Genomic DNA, 27469 nt, shown 5'->3' with positions numbered 1-27469 from the left:
AAAAAAATCATCTAAGCTAATCTAAGCAGTAATGCGCCATGTATCAACCATTCTGTGGCCATATAATGCGTTCCGTATTTTCAAGAGGTCCCGGCAATGTAGTCAATTTATACTTTCCATAGAATTCACCCATGCGATATATCAATATTTGATGGATTTTATGAAAGAACCACCTGATGTTGTCAGTCCACTCTCCACACCTCGATATTCTTTAACTCGATATCTTCTATATCTCGATGGACTTTTCAGTCCCTTTAAATTTCCATGCATCGTGCTCTCCACAAGTCGATGTCACGTAAGAGGTAATTTTCTCTCCATAACTCGATATCTATTTGAAAATCATTCTTATTTGGAGTAACTGGATCAAATTCTTGTTTTGAGGTGAATAAATACCTGCAAGTTAAGAAGTTCAAAAATAAATGCATATAAAAATATGTTGTCAGAAACAATAATTGTTTGTAAAATACTATCAGCAAAATAATATTGCTATCTTACAGAAGTGATCTTATATGTATTGTTAATACAGTGGGATTCCGTTTTTTGGCAAAATCGAAATTTTCAGCTGCCAAAAACGGAACCGTGCCAAAATCGGAACCCAATTTTTTAATATCAAGGACTATGTTATAAAGCTAAAGACCCATCATATAGAATTGTGACAGGCGTTCCATTCACTTTTTATTGCTGAAATATCTTCAATGATGTTTTATAAGCTTTATGTATGCTATTTGTACACATGGACCATGTGAAAACCATAATCGCATAAGTGTTCTTTATGCAAGAAATGAACAAATCGTCAAAATAGTGTTAGAAAAACTATAATTAGCGGAAAATTCTCAAGTCTAAAAAATTCATAAGGACTTTTTAGGCTGCCACTAGCAATCTCTGAATTTCGCTGTAAACCTATTCAGAATCCTCAAGATTTTGTCAGAAATATTGAAAATAAAACTGGACATCCACAGTATTCCGCTAGAAATTCACATGTCGCCTTAGAAATCTTTGGAGTTTACAATGCATCAACAGATTTCGCACAGCATCCCCAATAACTAAATATAAGTCTCAAGATCCCGCAAGAAATACTCAGATTTCGCTCAGTACTTTCAATATTCTCAGTAGCCCATTATAAAACATAGGATTCCATTAGGGTAAAAAAAAATTCCTAGCTCCAGCAAACGGTCGATAGGAGTTCATAAGGAACATTTTGATAAATTCATGCGGTCCGTATACTTCATTAAAATCTTGATATCTTACGCAGTTTAATTCAGCCTGAGCATCACTGATATAGTATGTTGGATCGTTTCTTAAAAAGTCCAACGTCATACAGAGTATCTATCGTATTCATTGAAGCGTGCATCAACCTTATTGAGGATGAAGTATAGTGTAAATCCTGTTCTTGTGAGTCATTTATTTCTCTAGGTATTGCCAAAGTTATGGATTATATATTGACACTTATGGAATATACTTGAAAACGAATCTACTTGAAATACGTAAATTATTTTATGAAATTCCATGAAAAGCTAAGAAACACGACTGTTATGCTATCTAAAATTAAACAAGCGCGTAAGGTACTCCTAAAAGTTAGTGATATTTGGGGGAATATCAGCGGAAATCTGGCTCTGAAATGCGGTAAGCGTGAAGCTGGCTTGCTTTTCAAATGACTAAATCAAAAGACATAAATTTTAATGGCATTCGAAAATGTTGCCAAAAACGGATTCATTCATTCGGGAGGGGAGTGATTCAAAAATGGAGCATGCCAAAAACGAAATCCCACTGTACAAGAGTTTGTTCTTTTGGTTTTGTGATTTTTTGTGTCGGTATATTCTTTAACTCGATAATTTTACAGTCAAACCTCGATGAGTCGATATTGAAAGGAACCATCGACTCATGGAAATATCGATTCATGTGACAAAAATGCTTTGGAAAGCTGTTTGAGGGGACCATCATAGCTACCATTAAATTTTGATTCTAGTATGGTTCCATGAGTCGATATCGAGTCATGGAACATCGACTCATGGAGGTTTCACTGTATAAATCAGTGGTCTCTTGAGCATCGAGTTTTGGAGAGTCTAAACTTAGCAGTCTTGGATACTTGATGGCCATATAATCTATTCCGGAGGCTCCAAGGATCCCGGTTATGTGGCCAATTTGCAGGCTAACCATGTTCAATAAAGGTACAGGGGATAGGCAAAATGATTGAGATAGGCAAAATTTCGCCTAAATTCAAATGCTCATAACCTCATGGAATTGATTAAATTGGATGCATTTGGAAGAAGTCGACCGCAAATTTGTTCTAGTTTCAGGAACTTGCTTGGCCAATGGCCATGTATATTGGCCACCGGACGCCGGAGATGTTCCCGGTTCCCCAAAGTCATGTCCAAATGGCATTTTTCATGTGGCTTGATATTTCCGTGCGGTGTGAGGTTATACAGATGTTTACTATTTTCCTAGAAACTAGAACTACTGGGAAGTTGATTGCCGGCGGACGCAATAATATTCGTTGGAAATTTTCCGATATATGACAATTTCCGTGAAACTGGTTCCGGAAAATATAGTTAGTCATGTTTGTATTTCCAATCATATAAATATTATCCAGAGCTACCTATAACAAGTGGGCATCGAACATCGGCCATCAGATGCACTGATTATTCTATAGTAGGTTCCAGGTGTCCAGGGGAAGTGGCCGATAAGGAACGACCATTGTATAGTTGGCTCCAGGTGTGGTCAATTCAAAACATGTCCGAAAGCACATCAATATTGGTATGAAACATCAAGATTTTTTAAGTTGATGCTACTGGAAGTATTTACAAAGCAACTTATTTCTATAGTATGTTCCGGTGCCTTGGGGGAAGTGGCCAATTAGGAATTTGTCTGGAATCATATCAATATGGGTATCAAACTTCAAGATTTTTTAAGGTGAGCATTTCCAAAATCACAGCCTGCTAGATCACTTCCAAGAGCAGGTTCCAAGAGCCCCAGGGGATGTGGCCATGTTCCGAATTGTAAATTTGTGTAGAAGCTTCTTTTACTATAGAATGGTTATTATGGATTATAGTGGTCACATGGAACCTACTGTTCATGGTAGACGGTGATTCTAAAACTGCTTCCGGAAGCAAGAATTTTAAAAATATTGAAGTTTGTTACCCATTTTGATATCATTCCGTGCATGGGTGAAATTGGCCACTTCTATCGGGGTACCTCGAACGTACTATACAGTGGCAATGGCAGGCAGTGGTTCTGGAAGTGTTTTCAGAAGCATCACCTTCTAAAATGTTGATACCTAATACTTATATTTGGCCACATTCCTCGGGGCACATTAATCCTACTATATATTGATCATGGCAGTTGGTGGTTCTGAAATACCTTCGGAAGTTTGATGCTCATAATCCTAATTGACCAATTCCCCCAGGGCACTCGGAACCTACTATAAAGTAGTCAGTGCGTCTAAAAGTTCTGAATATGCTGCTGGGAGCATCATCTTGAAGCTTGATGCTCACATGGATAAATCTCCGGATAATATATACATGATTGGAAATACATGACTGACCATATTTTCCGGAACAAGTTTTACGGAAATGGTCATATTTCGGAAGATTTCCAACGAATCCGTATGCGTCCGCTGACATTTAACTTTCTATAAGTTCTAGTTTCTAGGGAAAATGTAAACATCTATACAACTCCACACCACACAAAAATAACAAGCGACATGAAAAATGTCATTTGGCAATAACCTCAGGGAACCGGGAACATCTCCGGCGCTCGGTGGCCAATATACATGGCCAAGCGAGTTCCAAACTTGCTTGGCCTTGCAAACTAGACCAAAATGTTGCCTATCTACTGTAAATATAATTCGTGATCATTATTACGGCGATAGATGTTTTATTGAAAACAACCGTTCGATTTTGACACGGTTCGATTATAGGCAACATGAAAATTTTCGGCATGGTGCCAAAATTGGCCTATGAAACCGCAACCGTAGACACAGTGTGTCTATTTCGGCTCAGGATAACTATGATTACCTGCAGTGTTTGTTATCCTGAAATTCTACAAGGGGTTCGTCCACAAATGACGTAGCATTCTAGTGGTGAGAAGGGAGTCGACGGTTTTGCGACGAACCATGTTTTAGGTATGGTATGCGAAATAGGCTACGATGGGGGCGGTGGTGTCAAAATTGGCCAAAACATGTTACGCAATTTATGAGTGGTGCCAAATTTCGATATATCGCATGACTGGATTGTACACAATCCGTAAACTGGCTACTTCACCGGGGTCTCTGGAAACAAATCCGTGGCCACAGAGTGGCCGTTTTGGCTTAGGACAGCTAATATTACCTGAAGTGTTTTTTTACACCAAATTCTGTAAATTTTGATATGTCGCATAGCTCGATTGTACATAATCCGTTAACTGGCCACTTTACCGGAACCTTGGAACCGGTTCTGTGACTATAAGGTGGCCATTTTGGCTTAAGACAACTAGGATTACCTGAAGTGTATTTTACAAGAAAATCTGCAAATTTTGATGTGTCGCATGGCTAGATTGTTCATAATCCGTAAGCTGGCCAGCTTACCGGGGCCTCTGGAACCGATTTCGTGGCCACAGGGTGGTTATTTTGGCTCAGGATAGCTATTATTGCTTGAAGTTTTTTTTTTTCATAAAATTCTGCAAATTTTGATATGTCACACGGCTGGGTTGTACATAATTCGAAAATTGGCCATTTCGCTGGGGCCTCTGGAACCGGTTCTGTGGCCACAAAGTGGTCAATATGGCTTATGACAGCTAGGATTCCCTCAGATGTTTTTTATTCATGAAATTCTGCAAATTTTGATATGTCACACGTCTGGGTTCTGCGGAAAGTGTAAATTGACCACATATCCGGATATCTCTGGTATCTGTCTGGGGGCTCTGAGTCCTGTTCCGTGGCCACCAGACAGTTCTAGATGCTCCAAATGGTTAATAGTAGCAATAAGTTCAGTTCTGATAGGAAGCTTCACTCAGAAATAATGAAATTCATAAAATGACTATTTTCCATTCATTCGCAAACTAAACTCGATTAGCGCAAACTAGTTTATAATTATTATGCATTTTATAACTATTTTTCATTATCTCAATGTATAAAATGTATTAAGGATTTGGAAATGTATGCATTCTGAATAACTCCTCAGGTTTGCAAACAAGTGTTTTCCTGCCTCGTGCTTACAGGAATAATTTAAAGTATTTCACATAGTTTAGTGATGTTTTATAATAGGATAGTAGAAGAAAAAGGTTTGTATGGTGAATTAATTTTGAGGGAAAAAAACGAAAGTGAACTAGACTTTATTTTTCTAGCAGGAGCTTCGGAGTCACCTTCACGTCATCCGGCGTATTTGAAGACAAGGACAGAACGGGTAACGGAGTGAGAGCCAGAATAATTAAGTGACATATTTTCGATTAGTGTTTATTGTATTGCTTATGATTTCTTGAAGATTAAAGATTTATACTCAACTCGTCACCTTTGTTTGAAATTTACACAATTTAGTTGCACAAAACTATGACTTTTGATCTGTTTTATGACCCAGATGCATTTAGTCGCCAATAGCTGAAATATAGTCATTTTTGAACTATATTGGATTTAGTTCAGTTACCACTATCTGGTTTTTAGACATTTTATGCATGAACCCAGGCAAACCGGGATTATGCATGAAAAATAGTCATTAATGACTTTATTTATTTCTGAGTGTTCTACATATGCATCCATTTGTAAACCAATACAGATAAATTTCACGACCCCTATCGTGGAAAGCATGCCCTTACAAAAATGGCCAAACCTTGATCTGTTCGGCGTCGATTCTGAGCGGCCAAACCCGGTCAATCCTTGTGTCCGGCCCAGATTCGGAAAATTTATGAACTAACGATTATTTTGAGTATAAAAACATTGAAATTTGGTTGAAAAATGCTTGCGATATTACTGTGCCAAATCCGGGTCAATATGACCCGGAATGCCTTAAGTGTAACTTTTTTTGAATGCAACAGGAAGGTTAATAACTTTTGAACTAAAATAGATATCATCAATATTTTTGCATGAAAATTTGCGTTTTGTTAAGTTCTAAAAGTCGTTCATAGACGACTTTGACGAGAAACTAATATTAAAAAGACTAGAGTTGAAAAACTTATTTTTGTTGGACCACCCTGCGATGATTAGGAAAAAATGCTCTAGATTGGTCAAATTTTGAGCTACAGAAAAACTTTTTTTGGCAAAGTTGATCAAAATTTTGAGTTCTACCGCTTTGCCTAAGAGTATATACCAGTATTTTTCCAAATAAAAAAGTTGATTATTTGATTTGTGTGATATTGTGGACCACCCTAGTTTTAAATGACACAGTATGGAAGCTTACATTTTTAGAAACAATTTTGTAGAAGATCATTTTCGTCTGAAATTTTATTTTCATGCTCAAAATGCAGAATAATAAAGGAACACATACAATGAAAATCTTCAAAATAGTTTTAAAGCCCTATCTTTCTTAATTTAGATTTCTCGTCAAAGCGATCTATGAACGACTTTTAGAACTTAACAAAACGCAAATTTGTATGCAAAAATATTGATGATATCTATTTTAGTTCAAAAGTTATTAAAGTTTTTCTGATTAAAATCCTTTGTTTTCCAAGGAATTTTATTAGAGTTACAAAAATAACACATCTGTAATTTTTTGATATAATATACAATTTCATTTTGTCTTTTGAATGCCATCAAAAGATATTTTTTATGTTTGCCCCTATCAGAGATATTTTCAATCAAAGTAGGCATGTTTTTGAGAGAAAAACAACAATAACTCCCAAACGGAAGGAGATAGCGAGTTTCTTCACTCATCAAAATACGCATTTTTTGAAGCTCTAAAAGTGTTTCATAGACTACTTTGATGAGAAATTTGAATTGAAAACTCTAGAGCCAGAAAACCAGTTTTGTTCGGACCACCCTATGTCACCGTAGGAAAAAAGCTCTAAATCGGTCAATTTAAGAGATACAAAATAACTTTTTCAAAATGGTCTACAACTTTGCTGTAGCATGTATAATATAATTTCTACGAATAAGAAAGTTAGTTACACAATTTCTATGAAAATGTGGTCCACCCTAGTTTTCAATAACACCAAACAAAGAGCTTAACTAATACAAACAACTTTGTAGAAGACCGTTCTCGTCTAATTTTTCATTCTAAAGCTCAAAATGCATCTTTCCGCGTAAAACTGATTTCTGGACCACTGTGCAACGGAGGATTTGTCAGTTCGAGCGCGCGAAATTTTCACAAGTCTTTGACGTTTACAAAGTGAGTCAAATCTCGATTACTTTTTCAAATCGACGTAAGTAACTTTCATACGGTTTTGAGAAAATTAATTCAGAAGAATCACAACCTGTCTTTTAAAACTGTTTTAAAATTAACCAACTTTTTAACATTTTTTCGCCGTGTACATCGCTTAAATTTTGCATACATTAAGCTCGCGTTCAAAAACTAGGGAGTTCCTGTTATTTCCCACAAAAAAAATATTACAAAATGATAAGCCGATTTATTCAGTTACTTTCGACGTTTTTCTACCAGTGTAAAATCGGCTCAAGTAGTGTTTTGTTTTGATTCGTGGTTAAGTCACTTTGTCTCTCCATACAGCGGAGCGGCGAAAGTAGTGGTTAGGTTGCGAAACTGGAGAATCTTACTTTCGTCGTTTTGTAAATCCTGCAATTAAACGTTCTAAAAGTGAAAAATCGAGTTGGTTCAAAGCGAAACGTGTAGAATTTTGTCTGCGAAACACGTAGGATCCATAAAGTAAGTTTGTATACTTTTTTGACTTGAGTATGTTTGAATAAGTTTTCGAGAAATATGTTTGTGTTTACTCAAAAGTGAGTAAGGTCGTTTTCTTTCATGGTTGAGTAAAAAGTTACTCACTTTGATAAAATAAAGTTACTCACTTTTGACAGCTAACTTGAAACTTCGAAAGTGAGTCAAAGTTACTCTCTTTTGAGTAGATTTGAACGAGCGTGTAGCATGCAAAGGCTCACACTGTAAGACTAAAGTACCCTTTAAAGGGTAAAAAAGTACCCTCTTTGAGAGAAACTAGTTTAACTCATAAAAAGAGTAAAGGGCCTTTACTCGTTAAAGAGTAAACCGCTTGTACGTCAAACCAACGAGTGAATTTTACCCACTATTCGGAATTAATTCAGTTAAAAAGTGGGTAAAATATACCCTTTTATTCATTATCTAGATTAAACGTTTTAATATGAATCAAATGAAAATAAATAAATGGAGCAAGAGCAATAAAAATCAATGAGCAATAAAACACTTTATTATAGCTTATATAAAATTTAAAATAATAACGTAATGCACTTAACCTACAATGCTACAATGTTTCATCATCTTATTAACTATAAATTTTCTCCAAGGCTGAAAAATCTGCAGTTTATACTAATTCCAGACATTAGTCCTCGCATTGACCGGAATACAGTTTTCTATGCGTCCGCTTTTGGCCGTAGAAATCTGCCATGGCTCCAGTCCGCAACTGCGTTTTTCAACAAACCTGCAAAGATCACGGCATTTCTTTAGCTAACGACGAAATTAATGAAGTTTTTCGATTTTAAACTTACCCGAAAATGTAAAAACTTGTCCATTTGTCCACAACTGTCCACAATAAGCGATCCGAATACGACTTGGGTGATGAACAAAAGATAATGGACGCTAAGAGTGTTCATCAGAAATCCTAAAGACATTCTTCACCCATTAAAGAGTAAAGCGTTTGAACTAATAAAAGAATACAAAATACCCATTATCCTAAACAAAAAACTACCCCATTTTTTGACAGTTTCATACATGAGGAAAAAATGGGTGCTTTTTACGCCTTAAAGGGTAGAGCCAAGTTTACAGTGCACTGTAAGGTCAAAGTACCCTTTAAAGGGTAAAAAAGTACCCTCTTTGAAAGAAACTAGTTTAACTCCTAAAAAGAGTAAAGGGCCTGTACTCTTTAAAGAGTAAACGGCTTGTACGTCAGTTTAAGGAGTAAATTTTACCCATTATTTGGATTTGATTTAACTTGGATAACGGGTAAATTTTACCCCTTTTTTTGATTAAATCTTCCAATGCGAGATATCAGTTAATTGAGAAGGAAGGATGCTGAGAAATGTAAAATAACTTTAATAACACCAGTTAACTTCATTTATTATAAAAACATCGAGTACAAATTGATGAGCTTTCAATCAGCATATACATAGCTTTGGAAGCGAAATGAATTCGTATTCCCGGACCTTGATTCATATTATGTGGCGCCGGAACGTCCAAGTCCCGATAAGTCTTCCGGTGTATTTCCTGCGTTCAAACCAAAATATTTTATTTTGTGAACCCATTCATGCTATTTAAAATATATTTCGCTTCATTTACCTGCATTTCTTTGCATTTTTCGGCCAATTGGTCCTTGATTTTTTTCATAAACTTAAACAAATGAAACTTTTAATCCTAATGTTGAGAAACATTGGCTCTGCACGAGCTGAAGACAATTTTCACCCATTAAAGAGTATATCTTCGGAACAATAAAATGGGCAAAAAATACTCTTTATGTGAAATTAAAAATTACCCGTTATGTTGACAGCTCCATATATCAGGAAAAAGTGGGCATTTTTTATACATTAATGGGTACTGCCGAGTTTACAGTGTGCAGTGCTCAAATGTCACTAAGGTATATATTTTTTCTTTTCATGTTTTCTCCAGTTTACGCTTTTCATTCTTAAGTGATGGCTTTATTACGATCATCTTTTCAGGATTATTCTGAGGTATGTAATGTTTTGCATGGCACAAGAGTTATATAACGCTAAATATGGTAATTCTCAACCATCATTCAACCAAACAAATTTTGAATAACCTGAACCGAATCCATATTATGCACACTAGTGGTGGTAAGCACCAACGTAGTTAGTACCAGATTTTATCCGGATTTTCAAAAATCCAAGATTAAATTTAGTAGGTACTCCGTTCGATAAGCACCAAAATCGGTATTAAAGCGAAGTATGCACTTCGACAAAAAAGTAATCGCCTATCTCGATGCGTGGAAAATTTCTTGCAACACTGATATTAAAACTCCATTATAATTTATGTGCGAAAACCATATAGAAGCAGGTTTTCTGCCTCCAACAATCTTTTATGTGCCACTTTTAAATTTTATTTGTGGACAATAAATTTCAAAGTCTATGCATGTATATACCACTAGCATTGCAATGCATTATAAAGGTTACATTAGTACAACCTATTTAAGCTGCCAATATTTTTGAAGAGCACAAACTTGTATACCAACGGTTGCAAAAATGTATCGCCATCTTATTTCTTCGCTGCTACTGTACGAGTTTTCCCAAAGTATTATCATTAACAGTAATACACATCGCATTTCAGCCAAATATGTGGATGTTCAGTGTATTATATCTGGGATAGCAAGAATAAGTTGTAAGTATTATAAAATGGTTGAAACATTACAGATTAATAAGCTATTTTTTATGTTACAGCTGTCCAAAAAAAATGCAATCGCGTCGGAATCAAATTCTAAGACGATGAACTCCAATGAACATGTATCCCGCTCATGCAATGACTATTGGTTAAATCATGCGATGCGCTGGACGCAATCGAAGAACACAGTCGTCCCATATTCTCCAGCAGCACTCGTAGACTCCCACGCTCTTGTTGGTATCATCCCCGTAGCTGCTAACATCAACACGACCAGATAATTTACTATTTCGTGGATTTCTAACTGGATCCCGTTAGAATATGTATCAACTTTTATTCTCCTTAATAAATGTGCATTACTGTATGCGTATTTGATTTTCATCATCATTTTTTTACAAAAAGAAAAATCGTAAATTTTTTCGACTAATTCATTTATTTACTACTCGCGATCACAGATAAAATATATTAGCGTGACCGTTTGAAATAAGTTGCACCTGCATTTGCTTTATGTGTGCACTGCATTTAAGAATGAGCGTGACAAAACTTTTGTTTTTTATGTGCGTGACTAATTAATTGCAAATGCCAAGCTTGATTGCAAAAATCTATGGGTGCTGCACATAAATTCCAATTGGAGATTGAGTTCAGTGAAGAAATGCTCAAGAAAAGCATTTTTCTTTTGATCGCAGTACGCAGTTGAAAAGAAATGTCAATTCAAATGAAGCTCACTGTTAGGGTTGATTTAGCAAGACATGTCCTGATTTTGAGCTTCTTTTGATGTGTCCTGATTTATTTTTCATATTTCAAGTTTTGTCCTGCTTTCTTCATAGCTATTTTTGCATAGCTTTGGTAATATTTCAGAGATTGAAATTTTTATATTTTAACCTAGATGTGCGTGGAATGTGTCAGTAGTCGGATGGTGCCGAAACCGTAAATTACCCTAAAGCGAAGTATTGACTTCGCAGCACCAATCTGGAGTTCGCCGGTTGGACTTCCGAAGCGAAGTTTTGAACGAACTAACTGTCATTGCTCTGCCGGCTCGGCTTTTATCTCGACTGTTTTAGAAAACTGTCCAACATCACGTCGACGGAAGAAGTTTCACCACAACGGAGGATTTGTCAGTTCGAGCGCGCCAAAATCCTTCCGATTAAAAATGTGTTGGCGGTGCTTAAGGTGCAACTGTTTGCTATCCATAAATGATGATCGATTTTGTAGTTTGGGAATGTGATATCGGTTCTACCGGACATAGATGAACTGAAAGTGTATCAACATGCCTGTTGTTAGCAAGCATATGATCCGGATAGATCACCGAATGATCGATATGATATACACCAGAAATATTTTCTTTTCAACGATAGTTTGAACATAGATTGTTCATGGATGCCACGATGAGTCTATCGTGTGTTACCTTAAGTTCGTTGATAAAGAAGAGGAAAATGAGCGAAGTTCTTTTTCTGAATTTTATCGGGATGCACAATATGCACTTCGACAGAAAAGTAATCGCCTATCTCGATGCGTGGAAAATTTCTTGCAAGAAATGCTCAAGAAAAGCATTTTCTTTTAACGCAGTACGCAGTTGAAAAGAAATCTGCTTACTTTTTTAAAAAGGGCGGAACTAACAAATATAAACAAATTAAGTTTTGCACAGTAAAACATTCAGATCACTACGTAGTATCAAAAAAATCCATGGAATGTTAGTTTTATTTGATTTAACCTGGGAGGGAGAAACCAATACGAAATTTATGTACGTCAAGGTGAGCCGAGATTCTGCTGTCACGAACTGTCACTGTGAGCCCAGATCTAAAACAATGGACAAACATGATAAAAGCGCGTAATTGATTAAAACTAATTTTTTGCATTTTATCAAATGTGACAAGAAATCGATTGAAAAGCTATTCATGCTTATTCAAAAGTAATGTCACAATAGCACCTTTTATCCTGATTGAATATAAAGTGTTCAAATACGCATTATTTTACTTTTTCCAATAAAAACGAAAATTAAATACACAGAAAACTTTGGCCCTTTTTCCATGTTTGTCCAGAACGATCGAAGGAACACAACAAAAGAAAACTAGCGATTTTCATCAAGTCTGCCTTGATTGTCGTTGGCAAGCTGGAGTTTTCTTGCAATTCAAAATAACTTTGTGTCATATTTCGTGTGTAATATCGGTGCCTCCCTCCCAGGATTTAACTATGAATAAATCAGTAAAAACAAAAGGGCCTAATTAGATTTTGAGAAATTTACTCCAAAAGTGCTATTTCGCCCATTTCCCCATTTCATTAATGATGGCAAAAGGGCCATTCTACAATTTTGATTTTATAACGGGCACTTGACATTTTAAAGCATATTTGAACGAAATGACTGTTGATTAATTATTATCATAAATCAGTTTATGATAACCATGATTCATACAATCAATTACAATGCACATTAAATTCCCAAACCTGGGATTTCGATATTAAAAGCAGAGTATTATGTTGGACCGATGTGGTGTCCTACCGCTGCGTCACTACACGTATATTTTCTGCAGAATATTTAAATACAGTAAAAGCACAGACAAACAGACGTAACACTTAGAACCAATCTCAATCAAAATCATAGCCACGAGGACATGTACGCCAAATGCTAAAATATGTGTATTTGGCCGACGGGCCAACAGATGGCGGTAGTGTATAAACGTCAAACACGAACAAAAACGATGCGAGCGCTGCGGGTGGCAGATTGGCCACTTACCATATTTTTGAATCGACCGTTTAAAAGGTGGTCGATGGACAATGATGAGAGTGTGACGTCTGGTTGCCTGTGGTAAAATGTAAAAGCATCACATTGATCATTGGGGATCGTTGCAATGTAAGAAAAACAATAATAATGCTCAACACACTATGTTCGTTATGCTCATGAATCCAAAACTAACGGATCGAAAGATGTCCATTCGCTCTGACCTCCAGACGACGGCAACATCCCTGGCAACATGCATTAATTTATCCTTCTGCTGAGCAGTGCTGCAAAACTTCGCATCACGAAGCAGCTCACGAGTGTATTGTAATTTTTACGAATGATTAGACTTTCATGACGAAATTGAGAAGCTGCCAATAATGTACTGATGGTACATTTTCAAACACCATTTACCTTTCATCCTTGATTTTTGACACTACCAGCTGGTTTCGACCAGAGAATTTGTTTATTATAGAGAAGCGCGAATTCTGAAACCAAAGGCTCCAATCGAACCGTCAAACGTGGTTCCAATCGAGCAAATTCAATGAGACTCATGGTGGTAAGCACCATGATCGCTAATACTAGATTTAATTTGGATTTTCGAAAATCCCGGATTAAATTTAGTACCCCATTCGGTAAGCACCAAAACCGGTATTAAACAAAAAGAACGTAGCCACACGTAAATGTATGCGTATGAGAAAGAGCAGGCAAAATGAAGATAGGAAAATGACATTCATATCGGTGTTTTGTTTTGTTTCCACGGTTCGCTGATAGTTTTTATGGAAAATCCCAGAATTTCCAGCTTCGTCTGCAGAAGCTACCAGTGTTGTTTTTCGTTGGGAAAATGTCTCGGAGAATGCGGTGGTGGAAAAAGCGTAGCGGATAGTTGTGATGCTGCACTCGTTGATGGAGGAACTAGTGCATAATGAGTCAGGTTGCAGGATGCTGCACTGGATGGCGTTGGAAATCATCGGCATCGGATGGTAATCGATTGAGCATGGGATCGGACCAAACACTGAAATCCGGATACCTCAAACCGTTTCCGATTATTAGGAATCAATACAATTTCCGCTGGTAGAATACGTAGAGGAATTCTCCTGATTCCTCCTGAAATTATACCCGGTACTCCTCCAGAAATTCTTCAGGATTTTCACAGGAGCTCTTCAGTAATAACACAAAGGCAAAAGTTTCACCTAGGATTTCTGCTTAATTTTAGGAATTTCTCCTGAATCAAATTAGGTATTCCTTCAAAAATTGCACCACAGATTTTTCCAGAAATGTAACCAAATGTCCAAGGATTCCTGCATAATTTTCAAAAGAAATCCTACATGGGACTCCTTTTCGAATTCTACCAGGGGTTTTCCATAAATCACTCATTATTTTCCTTCAGGTATTTCATAAGTGATTCCTGGAAGATTTTCGAAAGATTCCTACATAAGTTCAAGCAGAGATTACTTCAAGAGTTTTTCGCAGAGATTTCTACAAAAATTCTGTAAAGATTTCTCTAGAAGCTCGAAGGATCCTCCAGGACCTTCTACCGACATTCATTCTAGGAAAATTCATTCTAAGTTCTCTCAGAAATTCCTCCAGAGAATTCACTCGAAATTTCTTCAAGGATTCCTACAGATATTACTCATGTAACAGTTTCAAGGATTCCTCCATCGAATGCTCCTTTAATTACTGAAGAATGTTTCGTAAAATTCCTCCAGGGATTGATGTATGATTTCTGGAATTCCTCTAAAACTTCGTCAAATAATCTTTCCAGGGATGCTTCTAGAAATTCATCCGCGATTCTGTTAGAAACTCTTTCTGGGATTTTTTGAGTAATTCCAGTTTTTTTTTTTGAGTCATTTAAGATTTCTTCAGTTATTTCTTCTGGTTGTCTTTCAAGATTTCATTTATGTAATCTATCACTTCAAGATTTTTATCGGAAAAGTTCGTATTGAAAGTTCCATCAAAAAGTTCCTCCGAAAGTTCTTTTGGGCAGTTTCTACGGCAGTTCCTTCTGGTAGTATATCCATGAGATTCCTCCAAAAGTTCTCCCAGGTACAAAAAAAATGAAGTAAATTCCGGTACATACCGAAAGAATTTCCCGAAGGTACTTCCTGAAGCTTCCTGGATGAATTAAGCTTCAGGAAGTGCCTTCGGGAAATTCTTTCGGTATGTTCCGGAATTTACTTCATATTTTTTATTTTTTTTTTGAATTTCCTTTGGAACTACCATCGGAATTTCCTTCAAAATTTTCTTTGGATTATCTTTCGGAATTGTCTTTGGAAAGGCCTTTGGAATTTCCTTCGGAATTTTCTTTCGGATTTCCTTTGAATTTTTGAATTTTCTCAGAATTTCTTTTGGATTTTCTTTGGAATTTCCTTGAGAATTTCTTTTGACTTTGAAATTTTTCTTTGGGATTTCTTTCGGAATTTTCTTTTAATTTACTTCGGAATTCCCTGTTTTTTTTCAGAATTTTCTTTGGACGTATCTTTAAAATTTGCTTTAGAATTTCTTTTGGGATTTACTTCGGTATTTCCTTTGGCATTTCCATCGTAATTTCCTTCTGAATTTGTATCGGATTTTCCTTTGAAATTTCATTCAGAATTTCTTTTTCCTTTGGAATTTCCATAGGAATTTGCTTTGGAACTTCCATCGGAATATCTTTTGGGGTTTCCTTTGGAATTTTCTATGAAACTTTTTTTGGAATTTCCTTTGAATTTTACTTCTGCGTTTCCATCGGAATTCCGTAGGAATTTTCATTAGAATTACCTTCGGAATTTCCTTCCGAATTTTCTCTGGAATTACCTTTGACATTTTCTTTGGAACATCTTTTGGATTTGACTGCGGCATTTCCATCGGAATTTCTTTTGGAACATCTCTAGCATTTTTTTTTTTTGAAATTTGTTCGAAATTTGCTTTGGCATTTCCATTGGAATTTTATTAGGCAACTTCTTTCGGAATTTCCTTTGTACACCCGATTCTGTTTTTGCACGGTTTTTTTTTACACGGCCGTGCAAAAAAAGTTTCGATACATTTTTTTCCGACAAAACCTTATTTTTGCATGAAACGTCGAAAAATGGCGTTACTTTTTTTGCACGGTTTTTGAAATTTTTAACTGAAAACTTTTTTTGCACGGTGTGCAAAAACAGAATCGGGTGTATTTTCTTTTGCCATTTTCATCGGAATTTTCTCTAGTATTTTCTTTGAATTTCCTTTGAAATTTCTCGTTCCTTTGGAACATCCTGCGGAATTTCGTTAGAAATTTTCTTCGAAATTTCCTTTGGCATTTCCATTGTAATTTCCTTCGGCATTTCTATTGTAATTTCCTTCGGATTTTCCTTCGGCATTTCCACTGACATTTCTTTCGTGATTTGGAACTTCCATTGGAATTCCCGTGATTTCCTTCGAATTTTTGCCTTTTCGATTTGCCTTTGGAATTTCCATTGGATATTTTTTCGGAATTTCCTTAGGAATTTCATTTGGAATTCCATTTAGAATTTCTCTATAGAACATCCTTCGGAAAGGATCGCAGTAGGCAGCGCGCGCGAACGAATGTGTTTAAAATTGATCTGTCACGCAGTTTTTGAAAAAAAGTGTCTAGCGGAAATAAGTCAGTTTATTCTGCACGCATTCTGCTGGACAGTGCTTCGTTAAAGCCCAAGCAGAAGGTGAAGATGCATCGAAGTCGGACCTCAAATTTTCAGGAGCGCGGATCTGGAGAGCCGGACTGAGAGCTAGATCGGGTACTCGCTGGTAGTGACCAATCGGACAAATTTTCTGCTTGAGCCGCTGTCTGGTTTTCCAAATTTGTGTTCTTGAGGGTTTGAGTTTTGGGTTCGTTTCATCTTCACCAGAAAAATCGTTTTTTTTATTGCATCGTCGCTAAAGTTTTTTTTTCTTGTTTTAGTTTGCACGCGTTCTCTGAGTTTAGGTTTCCGCGTTGCAGAGTGATATTTTGCTTTTGTGAAATGAGCATGCTGATTAAAGTAGCTCACAGCTGATTAATCAAGGATGATCAATTTGGTGAGCTCGCTCCATGCTTTTGTTTCAAATGTACAATATATTACGAAACGTATTTTTATCATGAAACAGTAGAAATGTTACTTGTTGTAAATTAAATGATTTAACAAAATATGAACAGTTCGCCACTATGAGTGTCTACATAGACTCTTGTACATTAACATTTAAAACCTCATACCTTCTATTCACCTGATTTTATTATTATAAAAATCACCTTTGAATGGTTCGCTGCTTAAAATATCGACTTACAGTATGTTCACGTTGTCTTTAGAGTACTGATAGGTATTTTTTGAACTGAGGTTGCATAAATCGCATCAATTGCCAAGGTGAATCCTGAACTTGCAGCTATGATCCCTCCCCACTTACAAAACTCCTTCCCATGACAACCAAGGAGATGCAGAGGTGAGGTCGGTCCCAAGTAACAATTTGTTGTCACTCTAACATTCCTTCCCTTCCCTTGATTTTTTAATGTTTGGAGTTCTTGAAAGTTTACATTGAAGATGGTAATCTACTCCCAAGCTACATCTCTTGGTTCCTTGTGCAACTTCGATTATTCTGGTCATTCACGTAGTAGCAACTACGAATTGCACGGTTATCAATGCTTATGTTTAGAACTTCCTTCGGAAAGTTTCTAGGAAGTTTTTTCTAGAAAATGTTCTAGGGTTTCATCCAGGAGTTCCTTCCAGAATGCTGGAGAACGGTTGAAAAAATTCTCCGCAAAATTCTAGGAGAAGTTCTTAGAGAAATTTTTGGGCAAAATCCCTGTGGAAATCTTGGAGGAGTATATACTGATTGATTCTTGGTGGATTTTTGGAGGAATTACTGAAGTATTCTGTAGAAATTCCTTGAAGCACGGCGGAGGGATTCCTGAAAGAAATTTGAAAGGAATCCCTAGAGTCATTCATGAAACAATTTATGGAAGAATCGTGGAAGAAATATCTGGAGAAAATTTCTGGAACTTCCAGACAAATTTGTGGAGGACCTTCAAGTGGAATGCAATGTGAGGATTTCCTGAATTTTTCTTAAAAAAAAATCCAGAAAAAATATTGAATTCGAAGGAAGTTCCTGGATTAACTTCCTAAATGAACTCTTCGGAGGAACTTCCGAAAGGAATTTCAATGGAAATTCCGAAGAAAATTGCAAACGAAATCCGAAATAAAATCTAGTAGAAATTCTAGAGGAAATTTAAAAAAATCGAAGGAAAATCCAAAGAAAATTTGGAATGAATTCCAAACGATATTCCGAAAGGAATTTCGAAGGAAATACTAAAAAAATGAATCAAAAGTGTCAAGGATAGGAACCGGATCCCTATATTACAAAAAAAAAACCTTGTAGTTTCTGGATTAAACGAGCTCTAAATCTTTGAAAAGTATGTGGAATACTCCTCAATGAGATTTGTGAATACACCTGGTCGATCCAGAAATAACTCGGCAAATTTCAATGAGATATTTCAGGGTTTCTACTGGAAGAATCGCTTGTAAACATTTCTTAATTGTTTCTGAAAAAGTGTAAATAATAATTCGGGATTTTTATCAATCAAATTTAATCAATCAGATGTATCTGCAGCAAACCCTGGAATGCACATCTTATTGAAGAATCATTTTATTAAAATGATGATCTTTTATTTGCATGTGACCTGTTTAGTCAGAATTTGTTATAATTCTCGAATCACTGCAAAATAGCTTTCCATTGAAAAAAATCTAGAACAGCTGAATACATTGGGTAAGGTGAAAAGATGGGTAACCTAAAGAAAGGACCTCCCTATTTTCCCACATAATAATCGAGCTAACTTTTTTCTTTCTGAAATCTCTCACACAGTATAAGCACAGACTGACGAAATTTCCATCGACCACTCATTTAACGATCAATTCAAATACGCATAATGTAACGAACCTCAACCAGAAGCGCGCGTTTTTCTTCGTGTTTGACGCCTTCTGCACGGTCTTGTTACCATGCCCGGATTTAGGGGGGGCCAAGGGGGCAAATGCCCCGGGCCTTCTGATTAAGGGGGCCCTCCGAGAAACCAAAATTAAAAACAACGTCATTTTAAAATACCTTCTAATATTTTCTCTTTAGAAACTTGAACATATAACACAAACGTTTAAGTCAACTTTCCAATACTTGAGTTATTTTTTTTCTTCACCTAATATCTGATTCGCACAGTATAGTTTAGTCAATGATTGTAGGATTATCATATTACATATGATTACAAAATACATGAATGTTAAGCCAAAATTTTCTAAATTCTTCTCTACTTAGTTTTTAAAAAACATGGGAATTTAAATGCGCTTAACGTTTTTGCAGGATCTTAAAAAAATACGGCTAAACTTGTAAAGCATTGCTCAATTTAAAGAGTTTATTGGGTTCCTATCAGAACTTTTACATTTAAACATATTTGCAATTCTATCAGAAACTTGAAGTGTAAGGGAAGTTCTTACAAAAAAGCCGAATTTCATACAAAATGTTCAAGTTTAGGGAACTTTATGACAGCTTCTTACAAACCGATTGACCTGAAATTTGAATTACATCTAATAAATAACTTGAAATTTGATTTAAGGGAAATTAATCAAATTCCATTAAAGAGTTCGGAAGGTATTAAAAAAATATATTTAAAAAAATGCCAAAATTTTTAATTGGAGTATATTTTAAATGTCAAATTCGATGAAATGCAAAACTTTGTAAAAGATTATACTTATCGTAAATTGTTAGTCTTCAAAATATCATAGTATCAAAATTTGAACATGTTCGTCAAAATGGGAGAATTTTAAGAACTTAGAAACTTAGAATTTGATGATTTATTCACAGATCTAATTTGAAGCTATTTGCAACATGCTATATGCAACATCGGTTTGCAAGAAGCAGAGATGCAGGTCTCCAAACTTGACCATTTTTTATGAAAATCAATCATTGTTGATTTTTTTTGCCAGTAGAGACAAACTGGAAACTTGTAGAGAATAGAATCAAAATGAGCTCTGGAGCTTTTCTCTCCATACCAATTATATAGAAGCCAAAGAACAAGCCAATCTTCTACGAATTGTTATATTTTTCCCATTGGACGGAAAAATAATCTTAAAATACTATTGAAAAGTTTGAAAACAGTTGAATTTTGCGATGTATATAGCTAACAATCGAAAATGTCACTTGCACCACTATGCATTTGGGCCTCTCATATCGTTGGACCGACCATCTCGTTCAAAATTCAAATTCAAAACGTTGGTTTGTGAAATCCTAAAACGTGCTGAAATTTGTATAAAAGGGCCCCATTTATGAGATCTGACCCGGGCCCCCCGAAGCCCAAATCAGGCACTGATTGTTACACAAAACAGTGTTTCGTGCAACATGCTCACCAGATGATGACGGTGATAAATGGCCGGATTTTGAAGAAAAGTGTTACGTCGGTTTGTCTATGCTATAAGTCTTATATTTGTGGGCTTCGTAGCCGTGCGGTTAGCGGCGTCGGTCGTTTAGGCGTACTGTGCTACGAAGTGTGGGTTCGTAAATTGTCTTTTTATAACAAAATATATAAATAAAATAAAAAAATACCTTTTGACGATCACATTTCAGAACGTGTTTGTCAGTTATATATTTTGGAACCCATAGGCTTAGGCGACATGGACCAACTCATGGTCTGAGCCTGAAAAAAACAGAGGCAAAGGGGCCTTCAATCAAATATGCAATACCTACTATCAGTACAACAGTAGCTGCTCATGCCCCTATTACCGCTCACTAAGGCAGAACCGGATGTTTGTGTAAAATGCAATCTTTTTCGTACTGATATCCTCTAGTTACATCAACAACTTTCAAGTGAAGTCGTCTGACATTATATGCATTTGTTAAACTAAATCACTGTAATAAAACACAAAAGACCCTGTGAAAGGCTATTATATCAATGTGTTCCAATAACCGCCCAGCAAAAAATTTTACAAAAAAAAATCAGCGTTGTTTTTTTATAATTTGATTTTTTTTCATATTTGCATAACACTAATTCTATTTTCCTTTATTTGGTTTGGGTCATCGTCGAATTTTATATTTTTCGATTATTGGTAATTTTCGGTGATGATAACACACACTAGATTTCGATTTCACATGACGTTTCGGCCTACTGACATTCGACCATCATCAGATTTTTATGCGAATCGATCGATCACCACCAGTATTGCAACCACACTTATCATCACCGAAAATTACCAATAATCGAAAAATATATAATTCTATTATCGTAACATATTTCTGTGCTGTAGGATGAAGAATCACTATTCACCACTGCTTCATGAACAATACATATTTATACAAGTTAGCAAAGATATATATAAGTTTGCAAAGTTATAATCACTCATGTCAGTTAGATATTGTAGTAGTATCAATCGTTTGACCATCAACATATCAGGATGAGGAACGAAATTCGAAAATTTTAGTATGTTCGTCATGAAATCTGTTTCCTCTAAATTTTCATTGATTGCCTATACTTTGAGCTACATTTTGACATAAAAATAGTGTGAACAGACTCAATAGTTCTTTTTAATAAATATTTGAACACATAACTTGTTCTTAATGAGCGGAATATAATTCACTGATGGTAATCACAATATTCTTTTATACTCACCTAACCTTTACATAGCCATTGACTAAACAACGACAACAAATCAACAAAAAGATGATTTATTTTGAAATCCGTAGCTGTTTAATAAACTGAAAATAAACTCTAAAAAATTACATTACAACGTTTAGCTTTCACATTGCAAATGATGTTACAAAGTAGTCTTTCAGCAGAAAATGAAACGTGTCAATAATATTACACAATTGGCTTTAAATATCAAGGTGACCTAACAATTGTACGTTGATTGTATGTAATGTATTGATTATATAATATTATGTTTACAAGTAAAAAAACCTAAGAAACAATAAACCCTCCTCTTAGAATACTTCCTGGAATTTCTCCGGACTTCCTCCAGGAATTCCTTCTGAGATTCGTTCAAGAATTCTACCTGGATTTTTTTCAGGAATTTCTCCTGAGATATCGTCAGGAATCCCTCCTGAGATTCCTTCAAGAATTATTTCCCGGATTTTTTCTGGAATCTCCTGAGAATTCTACAGGAATTCCTCCTGGAAGCCCTCGAAGAATTCCTTTTGGGATTGGTCCAGGAATTTCTCCTACGATTCTTTCCAGAATTTCTCTTGGATTTTTTCCAGAAGTTCCTCTCAGAATTTCTGCAGGCATCCCTCCTGGGATACCTCCAGAAATTCCTCTTGTGATTTCTCCCTGAAATCCCTCCAGACATTCCTCCTGCAATCCCTCCAAGAATTCCTCCTGCAATCCCATCAACAATTCCTCCTAGAATTCTTCCTTCGGACTTCCTCAAGGAATTCCTACAAGAATTCTTCCTGAGATTCCTTCAAGAATTCCACCTGGTAATTTTTCAGGAATTTCTTCTGAGATTCCTTCAAAAATTGTTCGACGGATTTTTCCAGGAATATCTCCTGGATTTCGGTAAAAAATCACGTAAAATTTCGACGGAGTTACGGTGTTTTATTTTACCGAACTGTTCAGCTATTGAGATTACGGTAAAATTCACAGATTCCGGTAAAATGGGCTTAGTGTGTAGCAATTCCACCTAAAATTCCTACAGATTTTTACTGGGATTCCTCCAGGAATTCCTTCAAACATTCTTCCTGAGAACCCTCCGGATATTTTATATTAAAATTCCTCCTGTGATTACTTCTGGGATTGCTCCTGGCTTTCCTCCATAAATTCTTCCTGTGATTCCTTCAGAGATTCCCCCAGATTTTTTTTTTCTTGAATTCTTCCAGAATTTTTTCCCATTATTGCTCCTGGGATTTCTCCCGCGTTATTCCAGGTGTTTTGTTTTTGGTTTCTCCAGGAATTTTTCATAGGATTTCTCCAGAAATTCGTCTATTAGTTCCTCCCAGAGTTTCTTTCGGAGTTCTTATAGGTGCTCCTGCATGGATTCCATTAGGAGCTCCTGCAATGATTCCACCATCTTTCCTTTAGGAGTTTCCCTGAGATTCCTCTTGAAATTTATGCTACATTTTCTGTTAATATTTCTACAGCAATTTCTCCTTAGATACCTCCTGGTATTCCTTCGTGGAATCGCCTGTAAAAGTGTCGTGTGATTTCTCGTGGAATTCCTCTTAATCCATACATCCTAGAAATATTCCCAGGAATATTTCCGAAAAATCTTTTGGATATTTTACTTGGTTTTCTACCGGTTATTTTTCTGTGATTCGTCATTTGATATCTTCAAAAATATCTCCAAATACTCGTGCCGGGTTTTTTTCCCGGGATTTTTTAAAATATTTGTCCAATTTTTCCTTAATGGACTTTCCGAACAATTGTTCACAAAATTGTCGAAGAAATCAAAGTTATTTATAAAAAATATAAATAATCTCTCAGGTTTTATTTATTCCTCTGTTATATTTTCCGAAATCTTCCAATAGATTCTTCTAAGGGTTCCATTAGAACCTGTATCAAGAAGACCTCTTGTAGATATTGGGAGTCTTGAAGAATCCTAACGGAGATTACTTCAGTAGTTCCTCCTATAGTTCCTTCAAAGATTTTTCTGTTCAGAAAGTCAAAGTATTACTAGAATAATAATGCGCTTCTTATATCCCTTCTAATAAAATCCTAGGGGATTTTAGGGAATAATAACAAAAGTTCAGTAATTGTCGGTTGACTTTTTCGAATTGCTAGACGAACTCATAAAAGAAAAGGTTCAGCTGGTTGATTTAAGGAAGAACTTCCTAAAAACAACAGTAGGATTACATACACACTGAACGAATGCGGTAATTTATTTTATGTAGGAGTCTATAAACAAACACTCAAGAAAGTCTTGCCAAAATCGTTCTAAAAAAATCACAGGGGTAATTTCTGAGAAAATCATCAAAAGATTTCATGGGGGAATCTGTAAAATTCCTAAAAATAAAAAATCTTTGAAGGAATATGGAGTACTTGTAGGTTTCATGTGGGAAAACTCCAGGCTTTTACTGTAGGAGTTGATGCTCATGAATCCAAGTGTAACTCCAGGATAATTTGATGAAAAAAAATCTTTGCTGAAAAACTTGAAAAAGGTATTTTTGAGGAAATACGGAATGATCCTAAAAGAATTCCTGTTAAAAATTCTGGAAGTATTTATGAAAAACACTGGAAATTCTTCTCTGACGAATGCTTCTTCCTGAGACAAAACTTATACAATGTATTCAATTTGATACAGCATGAGTCCATGGAAGCATCCATTTCTTGAATCAATCCGTGTAAGAGTTTTTAGCAAAAACTCTGAGGGAATCCCTGTTGGAACTTCTCGAGGAATTCCTTAAATAAATCATGAAATCTCATGAAAATTCTTATAGCAACCCCTGGGTTTACTCATCCCTGAAGGTCAAATTTATGAAGAAAGTTTTGGATTAAACTGTACAAGACTACATGGAGAAATACATTAAAGTTCTCCGCGAAGAATCTTCAAAGTAATCTATAAAATAGTAGGGTGCAGAACCACTTGGGCACTTCCATGATTCACTTTGGCAGGGGACTCGAACGAATAGTCTGAAACCTAGCAGTAAGAAGCGTTTAGTATGACGCATACTGTGGCCAAATATGAGCTCTGCAGCTTTCAAAAAACCCCACTGCCCAAGTGAATCAAAAGTGCCAAGAATAGGATCCGGCTCCCTACTTAAAGAAAATCCCAATACAATCGAGGGAAGAACATCTGATTGCAATCCTGGAATACTTTTGAAACGGGTTTCAAGAAGCCTATAACGACCAGTAGTATTTGATCCACCTAATATGTTCATGATTAAAAATTAATAAAAGTTTATCAATGTTCTCTACAAAGTTATAGCTGCACTTATTCAATGAAGTATAGTGAGATAAAAGGCATCGGTTTCGTATTGCGAGGTGACACTGACAATGAACGACTCACCGTGTAAGTGTAAATGAATCGGGGACCCGTCGCATTCGAGTCAAGTTCTGTCACTCTGTTCTTAGAATAAATTTACGCTTCTTTACGGTGTCCAAAATTACCCAAAACTTTTTTCAATGCATATATTTTGTGCTAGAACCAACCTATTAGCTTCATGAATCCAGGGACTCTACTCCTTCTGGATATTGTCCACCTTGCTTGTGAATGATTTCGGAACGAGTGGCCTTCTGAGAATGGCTAGTGCTCATATAGTCGATATAATCCAGTCACTGTCGTTAAAATGCTTCAGCACCAGGTCGATTGAATAGGGCACTTGCAGCCTTTGTTTAGTGTGCCCAACGGACCCATTTGATTTTGCTGGGAAACGTACCGTAACGTGTTTTCCGTTTCAAACCGTTACCCAGCAAAATCAAAGGGAGCCGTTGGGCACACTTTTGTTTGCTGCAAGCGCCCTATTGCATTCTTCAATGCTCAACTAGCGTTGGCCCAAACATTGGCGTGTCATTTCATTCAGGTGTGGCACAAGGTTCACCGTTCGATAGCCTCTGAAAACATTTTTTTTTACCTTGCCTGATTGTCCTCGGCGATTCGAGCGTTATTCGAATTTGGCACTGCATTTTCACATTCAACTGCAATCAAACGATCAACGTTAGAATAGCTGTTTCAATTTCCCTTTTTGTATTACCTGTCCCGGTGCTACTGTTTTACAATGCGCTATCTTTGGTTCTTCGCTCAAGCTTAGCTCCAGCTCATTATTGCTGAACCCGGCGAATATTCTTTCATTTTGCTGCAAAGGAATGTTTAATTTATTTTAAAATTACTAAAAAGTTTTGAAATTTACCTGAAGAAAGATAATCTGCACTCCTGGAGACAAATTACAACTAGTGATCCTTTATAAGAGAGATACGCGGAAGCTGACATTTCTGTCAAAGTGTGAGCCAATCGAGCAGCGAGAGCTGTCAAAGCGTGAGCCAAACGAACATGAGCCTATAGAGCTTAGTGACATTTGAACACACGTAGACTAGCATACGCTCGTCATACACAGTTTGTTTTTGTTTTCCTCAAAGAAACTTGCACACGCTTTCCAGACTCATCAAAATGCATATGGAAATATTACCCAATTTGAAAAATTTACACCCGGTTTCTGGGTGTTTTTCGAGACTGAGTGTATATTGTTTTCCTCTAAGGTTCACAACTACATCTACACTAGGGCACCCATACCATTGGGCGTGATAACCACTATAGTGGTTATCACGCTCAATGGTATGGGTGCCCTAGTGTAGATGTAGTTGTGAACCTTAGAGCAACCGTAACGGTGCGCGACTAAACTAAATTACATAGCGCAGTATCATTACGCTGATCCGTACCGGGCGCTGCTAACCAGGGTAGCAAAATGACAGCGCTGCTTTCGGAAAGCATCGGGTGAGCAAATTTAGCAGCGCGATAGTTGCGCTGCTATTCGATTTGAATTCAAGCATACGGTGTGGGATATGAAATTCTGGTTGGAGTTTTGGAAATCTGATGCATGATGCATGAAGTAGAAATTTCAAAATTTTGGGAATTCGGGTAAACCTTCAAGATTTTGATAAGAATACAGGTCGGACTCGATTATCCGGAGGCTCGATTATCCGGGGACTCGATTATCCGGGATTCGATTATCCGGAATTTTAGACTCGATTATCCGGAATTTGTTTTTCGATGTTCTTGTTTTTCAATTTTTATGCATGAATCTGAAATAATTTGGTATTGCAATATACAATATGAATGGTTTTGCAGTTTTGAACGTATTTAAGAAAAAGGGGGTTTGAAAAAGTGGTTTTTTGTGTATGCTGGTCAAAGTTTTGTTTTTCTTGTAAAGACCCCTACTGTTCCAAGAAATAATTTCTGGCTACGCCACCGCATTATAAAAATAGAACAACAACAAGACGATAATATTTAAGTTCTTTTATCGAAGATTTCAATTTTTTTCTCAGTGATTCGATTATCCGGAGTGAAAAAAAAAATCGATACTCCGGATAATCGAGTCCGACCTGTACTAGGTATCTGATGCAATTATTGGAAATCTGATAGAAGTTTATGAAATATTCGAAAATCCTCGTAAGAATTTATCGATTTCGGAGAATTATGGGATTTTGGGATTCCGACTGGAATCCTTGGGATTCCGACTGGAATCCTTGGGATTCCGACTGGAATCCTTGGGATTCCGACTGGAATCCTTGGGATTCCGACTGGAATCCTTGGGATTCCGACTGGAATCCTTGGGATTCCGACTGGAATCCTTGGGATTCCGACTGGAATCCTTGGGATTCCGACTGGAATCCTTGGGATTCCGACTGGAATCCTTGGGATTCCGACTGGAATCCTTGGGATTCCGA

General features: G+C 36.4%; 1 protein-coding gene and 2 long non-coding RNA genes across 9 annotated transcripts in view; 2 read left to right on the top strand and 1 right to left on the bottom strand.

Annotated features, from left to right (window-relative positions):
- Positions 1–8279: 8279 nt before the first annotated feature.
- On the bottom strand, positions 8280–8662 carry LOC110678463. The gene is made up of 2 exons (XR_002501639.1): positions 8600–8662; positions 8280–8532 (listed from the first exon to the last, which is right to left on the bottom strand). It is a non-coding gene; the product is annotated as an uncharacterized LOC110678463 (long non-coding RNA).
- Positions 8663–9654: 992 nt separating this feature from the next.
- LOC5575432 (probable methylthioribulose-1-phosphate dehydratase) overlaps positions 9655–27469 on the top strand; it is a 172858-nt gene continuing 155043 nt past the window's right edge. For 2 of the 3 annotated variants that reach the window (XM_001655702.2, XM_001655700.2), the window contains exon 1: positions 9655–9775. In XM_001655702.2, coding sequence (XP_001655752.2) covers positions 9737–9775 — 39 coding nt within the window. In that variant the 5' untranslated portion in view covers positions 9655–9736. Of the gene's footprint in view, positions 9776–14113; positions 14133–27469 lie in introns of those variants that run through there. The other variant, XM_011494673.2, reaches the window with a different exon arrangement.
- On the top strand, positions 9786–10806 carry LOC110678456. 5 transcript variants are annotated; one of them, XR_002501632.1, is made up of 3 exons: positions 9786–9822; positions 10389–10439; positions 10499–10806. It is a non-coding gene; the product is annotated as an uncharacterized LOC110678456 (long non-coding RNA). The 5 variants fall into 5 exon arrangements; XR_002501630.1 differs by having other exon boundaries at positions 9803–9898; XR_002501631.1 differs by lacking the exon at positions 9786–9822 and adding an exon at positions 9859–9962.

This window comes from Aedes aegypti, chromosome 1 (genome assembly GCF_002204515.2).
Source record: "Aedes aegypti strain LVP_AGWG chromosome 1, AaegL5.0 Primary Assembly, whole genome shotgun sequence".
NCBI classification, from domain to species: Eukaryota; Metazoa; Arthropoda; class Insecta; order Diptera; family Culicidae; genus Aedes; species Aedes aegypti.
This window is presented reverse-complemented; position numbering and strand designations above follow the sequence as displayed.